At 37.4% G+C, this 15,169-nt stretch overlaps 2 protein-coding genes across 3 annotated transcripts; one reads left to right on the top strand and one right to left on the bottom strand.

Annotated features, from left to right (window-relative positions):
• Positions 1-538: 538 nt before the first annotated feature.
• LOC149817890 (putative cysteine protease RD19B) lies at positions 539-2,461 on the top strand. The gene is made up of 4 exons (XM_089984760.1): positions 539-1,050; positions 1,148-1,267; positions 1,654-1,900; positions 2,094-2,461. Exons 1-4 carry the CDS (start codon positions 568-570, stop codon positions 2,360-2,362), a joined length of 1,119 nt encoding a protein of 372 aa, XP_089840886.1. The 5' UTR covers positions 539-567; the 3' UTR covers positions 2,363-2,461.
• A 1,730-nt stretch (positions 2,462-4,191) lies between these two features.
• LOC149817889 (uncharacterized) lies at positions 4,192-8,211 on the bottom strand. 2 transcript variants are annotated; one of them, XM_089984425.1, is made up of 4 exons: positions 7,913-8,211; positions 7,495-7,644; positions 7,329-7,399; positions 4,192-4,567 (listed from the first exon to the last, which is right to left on the bottom strand). In XM_089984425.1, the coding sequence occupies exons 1-4, from the start codon at positions 8,081-8,083 to the stop codon at positions 4,309-4,311; spliced, it is 651 nt and encodes a 216-aa protein (XP_089840551.1). In that variant the 5' UTR covers positions 8,084-8,211; the 3' UTR covers positions 4,192-4,308. The 2 variants fall into 2 exon arrangements, with proteins under 2 accessions (XP_089840551.1, XP_089840552.1); XM_089984426.1 differs by having other exon boundaries at positions 7,495-7,641.
• Between the last annotated feature and the right edge of the window lie 6,958 nt (positions 8,212-15,169).

Below are 15,169 nucleotides of genomic sequence, written 5' to 3'. Positions count from 1 at the left end.
AACTAATGTGTGAACAACGATTTTCATGGATTTTTTGTTCTTTTCTTTTGAATCTAATCATACTGATGTGATCTGCATGCTTGGTTTTATAATAACCCACTCTTGAATAATTTGATTTTGATAAACAAACCAGATTTTTTTAAGGCTTTAAAATCAATGGCTCATAATTTTCATAAATATTCAAGCATTCAAAAATCACATTTTTTATTGAAAATACACAATCCAATGGTTGATTCGTTGCAAATTCACCATGCCAAGCACATCCGACATGGTTGGATTTCCAAAAAAAAGTGTTGGAAATGCCGATATCTTTAGTTGTCGTATTTCAGTTTTTATATTCTAGTAATATATATATATACATACAAGAAGACCTTACACAAAAACGAAGAACTTGTTCTTTCTTGCCTTGGGCAACGTAAAAGCAACCTTTCCCGCTGATTTTCAAAACCTAACGGTCAAAGCTACCTAACTTCACACTCAACAACTATACCACTTCCTCTTTTATAGCCCACTCCTCTCTCCTCTACCTTTTCCCCTGCAAAATACTCCCATTTTGATCAATCAAACATGGAATCCACAAAACATCCAAAATCATCCCTCTCTCTGATCACATTCCTTCTTTCTTTTCTCCTCCCTTCCATTCTTGCAGTCTCTGAGGGTTTCATAGACAACCCAATTCTCCAGGTCACAGATTCAGGCAGACCTTCACTTACCCACATGCTGCTTAATGCAGAAGAGCATTTCCATGAATTCTTGAATAGGTTCCACAAGAAGTACTCGGGCCCAGAGGAGCACAAACACCGGTTTTCAATCTTCAAAGGCAATCTGCTCAAGGCAATGCACCACCAGGCCCTGAATCCAACTGCCATTCATGGGGTCACCAAATTTTCAGATCTCACAGAGGAGGAATTTGTTTCCATGTATCTGGGTCTGGGTCGGATTCCAGAAGAGTTTTCCAGGCTTGCGCCAGCACTGATCCTACCGATCGATGATCTGCCTGAGAGTTTTGATTGGCGAGAACATGGTGCAGTCACCCCCGTAAAAGACCAGGTGAGGATAATGGCTGCCACAGGCAAGAGTTCCATATTTCCCAGTTACCAAAAGATTTATGGAAAAGCATACTTGTTTTCTGTTTGATTTAATTCAGGGAAGTTGTGGGTCTTGCTGGACTTTTAGCACAACCGGGGCACTAGAAGGAGCCCATTTCTTGAGAACAGGTCAACTTCTAAATCTCAGCCAGCAGCAACTAGTTGACTGTGATCATGAGGTATCTCACATGCAAATTTGTAATTAAATCTGAAGTTTTGTTGATTCTCGTTCCTGAAAAAATATCGTGATATTTTGAAATTCTGGTTTTCTTGGAAAAATATTGGCATACATCATGTAAAATATATAACATATATACAAAAACACAAATAGGAATATAAATAAAAAAAACTTTAAAAAATTAATAATGTGATAAAAACACAACCCATTGTCAAAATAGGCAATGTTTTGAAATTATCACATTTTTTGGTGTTATATTACCTTTGAAAATATTGTAATAAAATTGCAATATTTTCAAAATACCAGCAATATTTGTGAAATAGATAAAATTGCATAAAAAAGGAGAAAATGCTGCCTGGTTTAATGACTTGAAATCATATGTACCAGTGCGAACCTTCAGATGAGGGCCTGTCCTGCAATGCTGGTTGTTATGGTGGGCTCATGACAAATGCTTACCGGTATGCGATCAAAGCAGGCGGCATTCAAAGAGAAGAAGACTACCCATATAGAGGAATAGAAGGTGCTTGCAAATTTGATAATTCGAAAGTAGCAGCAAAGATAGCAGACTTCAGCATGGTTTCTGTTAATGAGGATCAGATTGCAGCAAATCTAGTCAAGCATGGGCCTCTTTCTGGTAAGTCGCAGTTTGTTAGTATTTTCTCATTCACCAACCCTTCCAAATCGTTTAGCTGTAGTTCATTAGTATACCATAGTATTTTATTTGTCAAATGTATCAATATTGTATACTGTTTTATATGTATGGCTCAACCCAACCCCTGTTTCTCTAGTTCATAATTGGTCCCCTGCTGCTTTTTTTAATTTTACAGTTGCAATCAATGCGAACTTCATGCAAAGCTATGTTGGAGGTGTCTCTTGCCCTCTCATATGCAGCAAGCGGTTGAACCATGGAGTCTTGCTTGTAGGATATGGGAATAGTGAGTATGCCAAAGCAAGAAGGAAGAACATGCCCTTTTGGGTGATCAAGAATTCATGGGGAGCTGACTGGGGAGAGGATGGGTACTATAAGCTATGCAGAGGACACAATGAATGTGGGGTTGACAACATGGTTTCCTCTGTTACTGCTGCAACCCCATAAATGAGCTTCTTTTACAATTTCTGTAATGCCAAGTAAATTATTTTGATGCATTCCAGTCCAAGCAAACGTAACAAGTCTAAATAAATGACTTGAAATTGGTAGAAAGAGTCGGTATCCCAACGACATTTATCACAAAGCTATGGTTTGCGTACACAATGACAAGAACTTACACCTGAGAGTCTTGATCTTTTCCAATTTGCCGTATCATTCATTCCATATTTCTCCAAAAAATAGAAATAAGAAAACCCCATGGATGAAGGACATGGGGTGATCCTTCCCGTCCAGCACGGGGGCTATGAAATCAGATACATACAGTAGAAAATGTGGACACCAGAACCTAATATCCAGATACATACAGTAGAAAAAGTGGACACTAGAACCTAATAATATCGATGTTTGTGACCTCACATATTCGGATATTCCTGATCAAGAGATTAAGACTGTTTGGGAGCCTTGCATTCAGAAGGAAATACCCTTTCCATGTGCTGCCAAATTACTGTTTTGCCAAAATGCAGTGTTGAGGATGGAGTTGCCAAAAACACCCTGTTCTCAATGTTGTAGAAATGGTGTTGGGGTTGCCAACTCCATTCCCAATACAGTGTCTTGGCACCACCAGTGCTCCCAAACGGTAGAGACTATGAGGCCACTGGGGAAACCGCAACACAACTCTGATTGAAAGCTCCCAAGGGGGAGTCTAAAAGGCACGGCTCTTATCACTAAGGGTGTAACTAGGTCAGGTATACCTGACCCAACCTAATGTCCCCAACCAGTATTGGTGGACCCATGGGTTTGGGTAGGATCCAAAATATAGACCTATAGTGAAAACAGGTCAACTCTTGGGTATTATAAATGAAGACTTGAATCCCAATGAACCCAAACCGACCCATACCTGAGACCGCTTCATACCTGATCCAACTGAAAGTTTCTAATTAGTAAATATTAAATATTCAATCAAACATTTAAAGATGTTGATAAATTTAGAATTAATATGCATTGCATTTTAATAATCTAAACGTTAATTCATTTTTCCATATATTTCCTATTACTCTTTTATCATGGAAATTGTTGGATTGAAGTGAATCCCAGAATAATACTGGACAACTCATGGAATTTGATACAATTTGAATTTGATTTATCATTGATTTTTTTTCAATTTAAAATGTTTGGTTGGCATGAATATATTATTTTTATATTCAAATTTTGACATTATTTAAAATAGTTATTAAGCTTTTGTAAGCATATAATCTTGTTATAAACAGTTGATTTCATTGATTTACATATTTTTTATTGGCAGGTAATTAAGTCTAGAATACTGATCATATCAATACCCGAGCTGAAATTTGAATCTGTTAAGACCCAAACCATTAATACTAAACCCGAACTAGAAATAGATTGGATTGGGTTTGGAACCCAGACCAGTTACATTCCTACTCTCTTTTTTTTTATATTTACACGGAAAAACCACCCCCAGGATCAAAGACCTAGCCGTGCTGGATTTTCCAGCTGTAATTACAGCCACTGTCCTGACTGTAAAACTCCTTAGGCTTATCCCTTGCCTCGCAAGGGTGACGCTCATGGGATTTGAACCTAGTCCACCTGCCTAGCGGCATAGGCCCCATCCCACTACACCAAACCCCTTTGGGGCAGTTACACCCCTTTGAAAATTTTAAATTTTATTATGAATTTATGAAATATTCTCAGTTAAAGTTTTAATTCTTTTAAGAACAGCTGGTTTGAAGCTTTATTTATTACAGGCAGGGCAACAAGCACAGATAGAGCACTCAAACCAAATGAAACGGATCTGATCACTAAGTGATGAAAACATCTAGAGGAACTACATGCGTTGAAATTAGTCAGAACAATTACATTAATGCAAATGTTCAATGCACCTTCAGTCAAGATAAAACGCACACAAAGCTAAGAGAAAAATTAGAGGCAGTCAACCATTAACAAGCTTTAGCTTTCTTCACAACTTTGGACATGATAAAGTCATCATCACTGTCGGATGTATCTGGTTTACGCTTCTTGGATACATTCTTGACTTCGTTTTTGGAAGCAGAGGTTTTCTTTTCAATGGTCTTCACTGATTTCTTCACAGTAACAGCTTTGACCGGTGTCCCTACCTTCTGCTGCGCACTCTTTTTCAATTTTTTCTCATACACCTTTTTTGCTACATCTTCTGGCAACAAACCTCTCTCCATCATCCTGCAATTGACATGAGCCAAACAAATTACATGGAATCAAAGAAATGTGACCAAGGGAAACGCTTCTGCACTACAATAACAATGGAAAAGAAAGACATTTGAGCATTGTTAGGATGTCATCTTCTCTAGTGAGAACAATTTCTACACTTCTATCAGTAACAGAATTGATATTGGTTATAGAAGATGCAGAAATTTTGGATGTAGGTCAGATCATAAGTTACATATTCAACCCATACAGTGATGCACTGATTTGACTAAGAAAGATATAGTTCACGGTCACTGTACTCAAGGACTAGGTAACCAGTTATCCACAGGGCTGGATGTTCAGATGATCAAATGTTCAATCCATCTGCAATGGTGGAACAGCAGTGCCTCATCAACACACACACATATATATGCAGTGAAGAAACCTGCTTACTATGTGCCTGGGTGAATGTCATATGCTATATCTGATAATAAATGAACTTCTCTTTGCCAAATAGGCAAAGTTGAGGAATGGCCCCAATGGGATTCAAATCACAAGACTCCTCAGCTAATAGTCTTGACTATCTAAAAAAGTTCATACATAGCACAACAAAGTAAAAACAAGTGTATTAGTAACAAATATAGGAAGCCATGATTCTCATAAAGCATCCACATCAATAGTTCCATGTGCTTAAATATTACTAGAGTTCTCAATCTAATAAAGACAAGGTGCATACACATAAACCACTCATTACACTGATCCATGAAATAAGAAAAGAGAAAGAAAAAAAGTAAAGAGAAGGGGAACAGAGAATAAGACGGAACTTTGGCAAGTGGAGACAAACAATGTGCAAAAAAAATGCACAATCGTCTGGAGAAACATCAAAAACTTACACATGCTAAGCATGCCCTGGGGAGGGAATCTACCATAATAGAAAGCAGGTATGCACTTATATCATTGCTTCTGCTAAGATAATCTTAAAACTCTTTGTTTGGACAATTACAAAAGAAATGTAATAATGTTTACGGAATACACTATTCTGGTAAATCATCAATCAGTTAGTTGCTGGTCCATGCCATATTAGACAAGTCCCCTTGGTGGATCTCAACTGAACTATTGAACAATTCATAACAGCCTCACAGAAGAAACATTTAGAGAGGAAAAAAGGAATCAATATCAAAGTAAAGCAAGACCTAATCCTTGTATACTAGGCTCGCAGTCAGTCATGCCAGACTGAAGACGAGGTAGTTTCATAGTCAGATCAAGGATCATGGATTACAGGCTTCTGGATAACTAGAAACCCTGATATGCACCATTTGGGTTCTGCTAGACCTTGATTGTGGCCTTTGACAGCTTAGCAAGCCTCTCTAATACTGCCTACAAGTTGGAAGATATTGCTTTTCTAAAATGAAGAGTAGCTGAACCAAAATAACGTACAAAAGATCAGAGCACAAAAAGAAGGAAAAAAAAAGAAACAGAAGTATCCATCATCACCCATTCAATTCTACAATGTACCACATGCAGATTGGATATCGTTTATTCTAGAGGATTCTCAATTTGACTCAAGTTTTAAATCCAATATTCTTGCAACCATGTGGCATCATGTTGTGCATCTATGCTTTTAGTTTCGCTTCAATACCATGAAATTACCTAAAAAAGAGGAGGGAAAAGAAAGGTACATTAGCGATTCAATCACCAGTCTGACATCTATGTCATATTTAGCAAATCGTTGAAGACTAAAACCCAATTCAGAATTTCCAGTCAAGATTTTATACCAATCACAATTTTATGCTTTGCTATTGCAGGATGGTATGCCCTTTCATAGTAAAAGCAAAATCCCGCCTCTAAAACTTTCAACTGTAAAGCATCACCTAATGAATTTTTGCATCCTTCCAATAGCTAAGAAAACTCATTCAAAACTACAAACAACTGCCCACATTGTTGTCAATATCTCATCCAATCAGTATGCATTCCAATAGGTGCATAATCTATGAAAAAGAAAGTAAATCTGTGAAAAATTGGGACTGAAACTAGCTAGACCAATATAAACAATAATCTTTAGTTGCACGATGCAAATTCACAAAGCCACAATGTTTCATATACCCAACTTTCTGCATTTTCTAATGGTTGCAGATACCAGAGGCATCATCACTTTAGCAGATATCACAGAAGGATAAATTACCAAGACAAAGGCCATCCACATTTCCCAGAACAGGATTTTTCCATCCAAGACAATGCACTTATCTTGATGTTGTATCCAACTAACGCAGAAAACAGTAACAACAAGACATTCTTCTCAGATACCTTTTTCATAACTCTAGATTTGCATTAACACCATGATTTGATTAAAGGATACTGCAGCTTCCAAGTTACTTAGAATGATAAGTACATAATGATAAAATGAGTTAAAGTTTAAAGCTCCCGAGAGCTGTCTTAGGATATGAGAACCAAAAATCTAAAATCAATCGCTCGCATATGATTTAAAATATATTTTAAAAATACAAAATACTCTGCTTCATATAGTTTCTTCTGATTAATAATCCTTTTGTTAGTCATGCTGCACAACCAAAATGGAGTATCTTTAATGATTGAATTAGCATTTCTCGTAGCTATTATTACATTGAACCTACCCCAAGAAAACATAAAAACCTTCGAACCTAAACAACAGAAAGCATTTGAAGATATTGATATACGAATCGAGTCTTAAAAATAGAAAACCCTATGTTTCATGGAAACTGCGCTCCAATAGTATATACCAAAAAGAAAATGGTAAGCATAACCGAAAGTAAATTACTACCAGAATGCAGACATGTCACTTGTTGGCAGTTGCTCATACAGCGTCTCGTAGAAAACTCTCAAAGGATCCCTCTGGAACACACATCCACCAAATACCATCAATTGAAAAAACAAAGAAAAAAAACAGAATAGAAAAGCAGATAAGAGTTCTAGGAGCAAAAGCTTGCCTCGTCTGGGGGGTCATGTTTCTGACCGGGTAATTCATAAACCTTTTTCCCTTTCTGGCTGCCCTTCCAATCCTTGCTCGACTTCTTCTGCGCAACTTCCTTCTTCTTCTTCTTCACTACCTCAATCGTCTTCTTCCTCTTCTTCACCTTCTTCCCAAGGAACAATCTCATTAGCCGCACTAGGAAAGAGAAAAAAAGAGCGAAAAAGGAAAAACAAAGACTCCCCACAAAAAGGTTTGGCTCCAACATCAACAAGAAGCCAAAAACCACAAAACCCCAAAACCAAGAGATCGAAAACCCCTAAAGCAATCGAAAACATGCTACAAAGAAGAAAACTAAGCAAAAACATACAGAAAAAGAGAAACCCACCAAGCGTCAAACCCCCAAACAAAGCAAAAGAGTTGAAGAGAGAGCAAACCTTGCCGTCATCGATGGATTCAGACGTAGTTTTCTCTTCTTTCTTGACTTTGAGAGATTTGACCACGACCACCTTAGTCCCAGCGTTCATTTGTGGCTTCTTCTCCTCCACCTCACCATTCTCCTTCTTTATCGCCTTGGATGGCTTCGGTTTAGTATCAGAATCCGCCATGAATTAAAGAAGCAACAAGACTTGATTTTTTTTCCCTTCTCCTTCTCTAAAAGAGAGAGATGGGGAGGAGGAGAGGTTGTGCTAGACAGCGTCTTTCTCTTCCCTTGAAGAACAGAACTCTGTCGAGCAAAAACGAGGGAAAGGAAACCGTCTCTTTCAAGTGGGATTTTTTTTTTTAAGTTTCGTATTTTTCTTTTTTTCCCCTTGATCTTGAGAGGGGATCAGGTCACAGTGAGCCGTTACGGTCAGAGCTCCTTTGGATGCCTTGATCTCAAGATGAACGGCATCTAAACCTGTACGATGCCCATCACTTGGATGAGAGTCCGGGTCGGTGCAATCACATGACACAAAATTTGTGCACTAAGCACCTTATCACCCTTGATCAGGCCTTAAGCCCAAAGCCTGTCCAGGATGATCAGGTGCTTAATGCACAAATATCTGTGCAATCATATTGCACTAAAAGATCTTTTAGTGCAATATGATTGCTTTAGTGCAATATGATGCATTAAGCACCCGATTACCTTTCATCAGGTCTTGGGCCCTGTCCCCGAAGATGGAGGGTGATCAGGTGCTTAATGCACAAATATCTGTGCAATCATATTGCACTAAAAGATCTTTTATCGCAATATGATTGCACAAAAATTGTGCATTAAGCACCCGATTACCTTTCATCAGGTCTTGGGCCCTGTCCCCCAAGATGGAGGGTGATCAGATGCTTAATGCACAAATATTTGTACAATCATATCATACCCCATACCCCATTCAGACTCAATTTTTTTTACCTTGGGTGACAAGTCCTGTTTAGGTGCCATATGATGGCACAAAAGTTTATGCCTTAGGCACCGCACCTGATCACCCTCCATCTTGGAGATAAGGTCTGTCAGTTGTGGGGCCAAATACCGGATGGAGGGCGATCAGGATGTGCGTAAGGCACAAATTTTTGTGTCATCATATGGCACCTGATCGGGACTCTTAGATGGCCCCACTTTTTTTCCGATGTGTTCGGGTTTGGGATGGATGACATCTGAACGGTTTAAAATGAACCGCTCACGATGAGCCTTAATAGTAATTTGATGGGTGTCGTTGATTTTTAAGATGAGTGGCATCTAAGGCACCTCTGACAGTGTTACCGCCGAAGGTGGATCTGACCTGATCCTCACTCTTTAATCCTTCAACCATAGTTGCATCAGTACTGGATACAAAGCAATGTATTACGTATTAGGCATACCAATATAAAGGTATGCGAAATTCATCCCAGTAACTTAAAAAACACGTACCAATTTACATAGAAGCAAGTTTCTAGTACATTATAAATGATTTATTTTTACTAGTATTTATGTATACAAGCAACATTTTCATTTATAAAAACGGCATTTTTTATTAAAATTTTACATATCATAACATAAAAAGTTATTATACAATAATGATTATTTACATATTATATTTAACTATTTTAAGTTGTAGATATCTTTATAAAAATATATACTTTGTATAAACTTTTTAAAAAATGGTATCAATTCTTTTAAAAACAATATTAATGTTTATTAGAAACTCGTACCATATGGATATGCGTTTCAAATAAAAATGTATCAGAAACTTCTCTCACATACCTCTACCCCTGCATGTGCCTACATGTACCTAGAGATGTCAATGGGTCGGATGTAACCCGAGCTCTGACCCGAATCCAAATCGGATTAGTTTGGTTTGGTAGCCAAATTCAGATCTGAGTTTTGTATTAAGTTTTGTATAAAACCCGAACCCAAATTTGACTAAAACCGATAAAAAACCTGAACCGATTGAGTGTACATACCAGGTTTGATTTTATCTTTTTCCATCCAAATCTGATAATGTCAAACTGGATTAAGTCAGACTCGGTAATGCTTAGATCCAACCCGTTTACTTCCTTACCTGTACCCATTTCTAGCAACTATGCCTTCAACTTCTAATTATTGTGCTGCAATTATTTGTTTTGTAGACAGAGATATGGAGATGGAAAATGCTTGTTGAGAATTAGGAAAAGGGCATTTATCATTAAATAGTTAATTTACAAAAATATAATGCTCAATAATCTTATATATGTAAAAGATTATATGTAAAACTAAAAATTTTCAAACGTATACGTATGAAGTATATACTGTACTATTTAAGAAACATGCAAAACGACACACAAAACACCATACAAATAGAAAAGGTATTTACAACGTGTCAATAGTCTCGTTGTTCCGATCCATATGTCCTTGTGGCATCCAAAATTTTGTGAAGATGAAAAAAGCAATAGTTGAGAGTTTCCATATGGTGTTGGGTCCGGCTCATGGATAGGAGGGTCTCCAAGACTCCAATCCATATGTCCTTGTGGCATTCAAAATTAAGTGAAGATGAAAAAGCAATAGTTGATTGTTCTCATGTGGTGTTGGGTCCAGCTCATGGATAGAAAGATCTTCCCCTTGTTTGGAGTTCAAATCTCAGTATGGGTATCCGCTTTTGCAAGGTGAAGCTGTTAGAAAAGTTTTAAAATTGGTGATTTTGTTCCCACAAAAAGTGTTTTAAAAGGTTTAGTCTCATATCTAAGAGAAATAAGTTTTTCTAGCGGTTTATATAGAGGGTTTGTTCTTTATTCTCTACTTTGTTGCGCATCGTGTAGGAACGGACATGCTACATGCATGTGCATGTGTGCGCGAGGGCACTTGAGGCGCATTGTGGCATTTTGATGGCGCACTTTATGCGAGGTGCATATTAGGTGCAATTGTTTTGTTTTTTTTCAGTTTCGGATTGTTTGTTGGACGGTTTCGAAGGCATTTGATCGACAATCATAGGTGGTGAGCGTTCAGAGACTTTTTCATCCTATTTTCAAACTGTCAGGTTTATGACCATTAATCTCATTTATCGCAAAACGTTTTGGCCCTTTTCAAAAAGTTAATAAATCTCTTATTTTTTCGTCTTTTGAAAATGAATTTTCTGACTCTCCAGTTTTCTCTTTTCTTCCTAATTTGGCTTGCAGAGTTCAAGTGTGGGTGGAGTCATTTGTTCTTGCGAAGCAGTGACTATTTGAGGTTCAAGCTTAGTTGTATCTTGAGAACTCAGTCGCAACAAACCCCTTTTTGCATCTTCAGAATTTTCGGAGTGGGGCGATTGAAGTTCTAAAGATAGCGATCTTAAGAACGTGCCTCTAGGCTTGAGATCTCCATTTCCTTAATCCTGTTTTTGTCACAAGGTTGTAATAACAGAAGCAGGAAGTCGGTGAGTTCAAATCTTTGCAAGGCTACCCTACTTATTTAGGGTCAAATGTTTTGTCTTGGAATTCAAATAGACAACATATAGTTGCTCATTAGAACACACGGAAGCAGAATATGAAACTCTTGCAAGGGCAACATTAGAACTAATGTTGGTGTAACACTTAAAAGGTCTGTTTGGTTGTGTTTTTGAAAACTAAAAATACTATTCAAAAGATATTCACTTTCAAAATCTCATGAGATTTCAATTCTCATTTGACAAATGAGATTCAGTAACAACTCAGTTTTTATTAGTTTGCTTTTGGAGTTTTGTGCAAATTTTGTTTTTATGTTTGGTTGTTTTGGGGGTACTGTTCAAATAAGATTCTCTTTCTAAAGTATTAGGAAGTTAATCTATTGTGATCAAACCAAACGTATTTATGTGATACTTTTGGTTCGATCATATGAGATTCACTTTATAATGTACTTTTAGAAAGGGGATCTCATTTGAACAGGAAAAACTATCAAACATAAAACTTTATTTTTGTACAGAACTTCAAAAACAAACCTCATAAAAAGTAAGTATTTTCACATGAAGCTTAAAAGTGAGATTAAAAAAGTGGATCTCATTTGTGTGAAATTCACTTTATCACGAAGTCTCGTGAAATTTTAAATCTCATGAGATTTTGACAGTGAAACTCTTTTGAATAGTATTTTCACTTTTCAAAAACACAACCAAACTTACCTTAATCAGGTTTATGTTTTGTGATGTGATAATATGAGAAGTAATTACTTAGCAGTCAATTTAGTTTTCATGCAAAAACCAAAGAAGAAGGGATCCAGGGTGTGGCTATGTGCCATGGCTAAGTGTCATAGCCAATGCCCCACATGAAATGTGGTCATGTGATTAGCTATGACACTTAGCCATGTCACTTAACCGGTCCTTTGATCTTAACTCAGTACCAAAGATACTGAGATTTGATTTTCATTTTGTCAGAGAAAATGTAGCAGACAATGGAATTGAAGTAAAATTTGTTGAGTCTCAAGATCTGGTGACTGACCTATTTACAAGGTCTGAGATTTGGTTTCTTGTGGAGCAAACTAAATATCAAAGAGATAATCTTGGTCAAGTACCTTGCAAAGGTGCTCAGACGAGTGAATGGAAGCCACACATCTTCCCTTGCCCCCCTCCCCACCGCACATTAAAATGTGTTGATAGAATATAACGTCATATACAATGTTAATGACAATGCTCTACATGAAGGGTGCATTTGATTACTTCAGTGTTGGGTTTAGGCACAACACAAGGGTGCCCCAACCAAATTAATGGTGCAGGAGAAGTTTTGAATGGCCCACAAAGCTCAAAAGAAGATCGTGTTATGCTAGGAACTCAAGTATATATAAGGGTAAATATGGGCTACTAACGAAGGTACGGAACTAATGAGTAGAAATCACTTTTTTCTTCAATTTTTTTTTTTGTAGATCAAATGTTATGGATGTGATATACATGGTTTGTTTAGTAGAAAACTTGTTTTGAATCATGTAATTATGATAATTAATTATGTTTTTAAAAGAGTTCAAAAATCATTGGCCCATAATGAGTAAAAATTTTCATAACTCAAAAGATCACATTTTAACATCAGAAAAGCCCAATCCAAGACTTGATCCTTAGCAAACAAGCCATGCTGAACACATATGTTTTAATTGAGTCGATACAACTTGCACCTATGATTTCTAGCTCATTATTTATGTACCCTCATTAGTAGCCAATATTTACCCTATATCCTTCTACCCTGTGTTGGATCATCTCTTCTAATTAAGTTCTTTTGCGCCTAATTAAATGTGATTGCTTATAAGATGTGGTTTCAAGAGTGAGCATGGGTGAGTGACACGTGAGAGCTAAGGTATCTATACAAGGGAGTTTGCATAGCCCCAAAGGGGCTGAGGTAATGAGGACGTCCCATGCTAAGTTTGGAATAGGCTCAATCTCCAAAGAGCCTTGGTATAGAGTCCTTTGGTCTGATATTCTAGTCTTTTTTTAGAATGAAGATAGGTAGAATAAACGGCCTTCTACCGTCTTAGCTGACTTGCATGATAAAATATGAATCTTGGATTTTAGTTTTAAATTAGATCTAGATCCAAATTACAAATTACACTTTTAACATCCCCTTAATTTGTAATTCCTAAAATGGCCTTGAAGTCTTCAAACTTATCAATTGGCAATGATTTGGCGAACATGTTTGCAGCTTGATGGTTGTTGGGAATGAATTCTAACAATTTTTTTTCTTTCTCGACTAATTCTCTGATGTATTGGTGATGGAACTCAATGTGCTTTGATATGTTGTTAAGTATCGTATTTTTTGTCATTGTTATGGCCAACTTGTTAGGACCATGCTTTTGAAGTATGCAAGAACTCTTCTAACTAAACTGTCTGGCTGCAGTAGTAGCTACAATAGATGACAATGCAATTGTGCTCTGTTTCTTTGACAACCGATAGATTATTTTTGTTTCCAGGCAAAAAAAACATAGCATTCTATCATCAAACCGATCCTGCCCAATCACTATTGGTATAATCAACTAGCTTTAAGTTGTTCTCAGCAATATATTTGATTTCAAAACTTTTTGTGCCCTGAATATACTTCAAAACCCTTTTTGTTGGTGCAAGGCCAAGTTTGCTTGGTTCATTCATGAACCTGGATACAAGACTTACTGCATTTACGATGTCCGATCTTGTATTAGTGAGACTTTCTGACACAAATGAATTTAAGCTAGTTAACTTTTAGAAAGAGAGTTGCTTTCAACTCAAAAAACTATTTTTTCATAGAATAATTAAACACGATATAAGGGTGGATTAAGCTGAATATATGATACACAGTAGACCCAGTTCTATAAAGATGCAAGCAGTAGACCCGATTCTATAAAGATTCATTTGGATCTAATTTCATTAGAGTTTTTTTATTTAGATTTCTTATGTAAGATTGGATTTTTTTATGTAACGAATTCATCTTAAATCCAAAGTAAACCTAGGGTTTATAGTGTTTTCCTATAAAATACTCAGTATAGGGTTTCTGTAGAGCGAGGAGAGAGTTGATGAATGAAATTCTTATTTTCGTTGAGTTTATAAAATTCTTTTCAATATTTTTTGTTTTTCTTGGTTTTTATGCATAGGAGTCGGATAACATAATTTTATCTTAAATCGTACCTCTTGATTTACATCAGTTGGTACCATGATAAGGTTTTTTTGCCTCGATTCCATTTGAGGAGCAATCTTGTTCATTTCAAGAGGCGTCAAACATTTTGGATGCATGTCAGAAACATATCGTTCACATGTGAAGTGGTTCATAGCTCTCCGATTGATTTCTCAAACTGACGATATTCATGGTTGCCGGCCAACCAAACCAAGGTACCAAGCCATCAATTGTTGTCTTCTCTACCATTCACTTTTTCATCTCTACTCATCATCACTAACACCATCTCCTTCCTTGCCCCCATCGCCCACTGGACTACTACACATCCACTACCATCACCCTCGTCTTCCTATTCTTGTCCACCGACCAGCCCAAATATCTGGTGGTGGTGCACCACAAGGATGACTGCTGCCACGAGACTACCACAAGTTTCTCACCCTTCCCACCTTTCTTTCTACCTGATTCCCCCTTTCCCGACCACCCACAGTAGGTTGCAGGCCGGCAGAGAATCGGTCGGGTGGTGGTCGCTAGTCACCTCACAACAGCAGAGTACTTGGCCAGTGGCTGGTGGTTATGTTGCCAGCTCCCCAACGTGGGCTGGTGAGGGACGATGCCCAAACCCCAAACCCACCTTTCCTTCTTCCTCCCATGCGTCCTCTTCGTTTCACCTAGCCAGCAGCCACGAGGGT

This window comes from Nuphar pumila, chromosome 13, assembly GCF_984573655.1.
Source record: "Nuphar pumila chromosome 13, dmNupPumi1.hap1.1, whole genome shotgun sequence".
Taxonomy (NCBI): Eukaryota; Viridiplantae; Streptophyta; class Magnoliopsida; order Nymphaeales; family Nymphaeaceae; genus Nuphar; species Nuphar pumila.
This window is presented reverse-complemented; position numbering and strand designations above follow the sequence as displayed.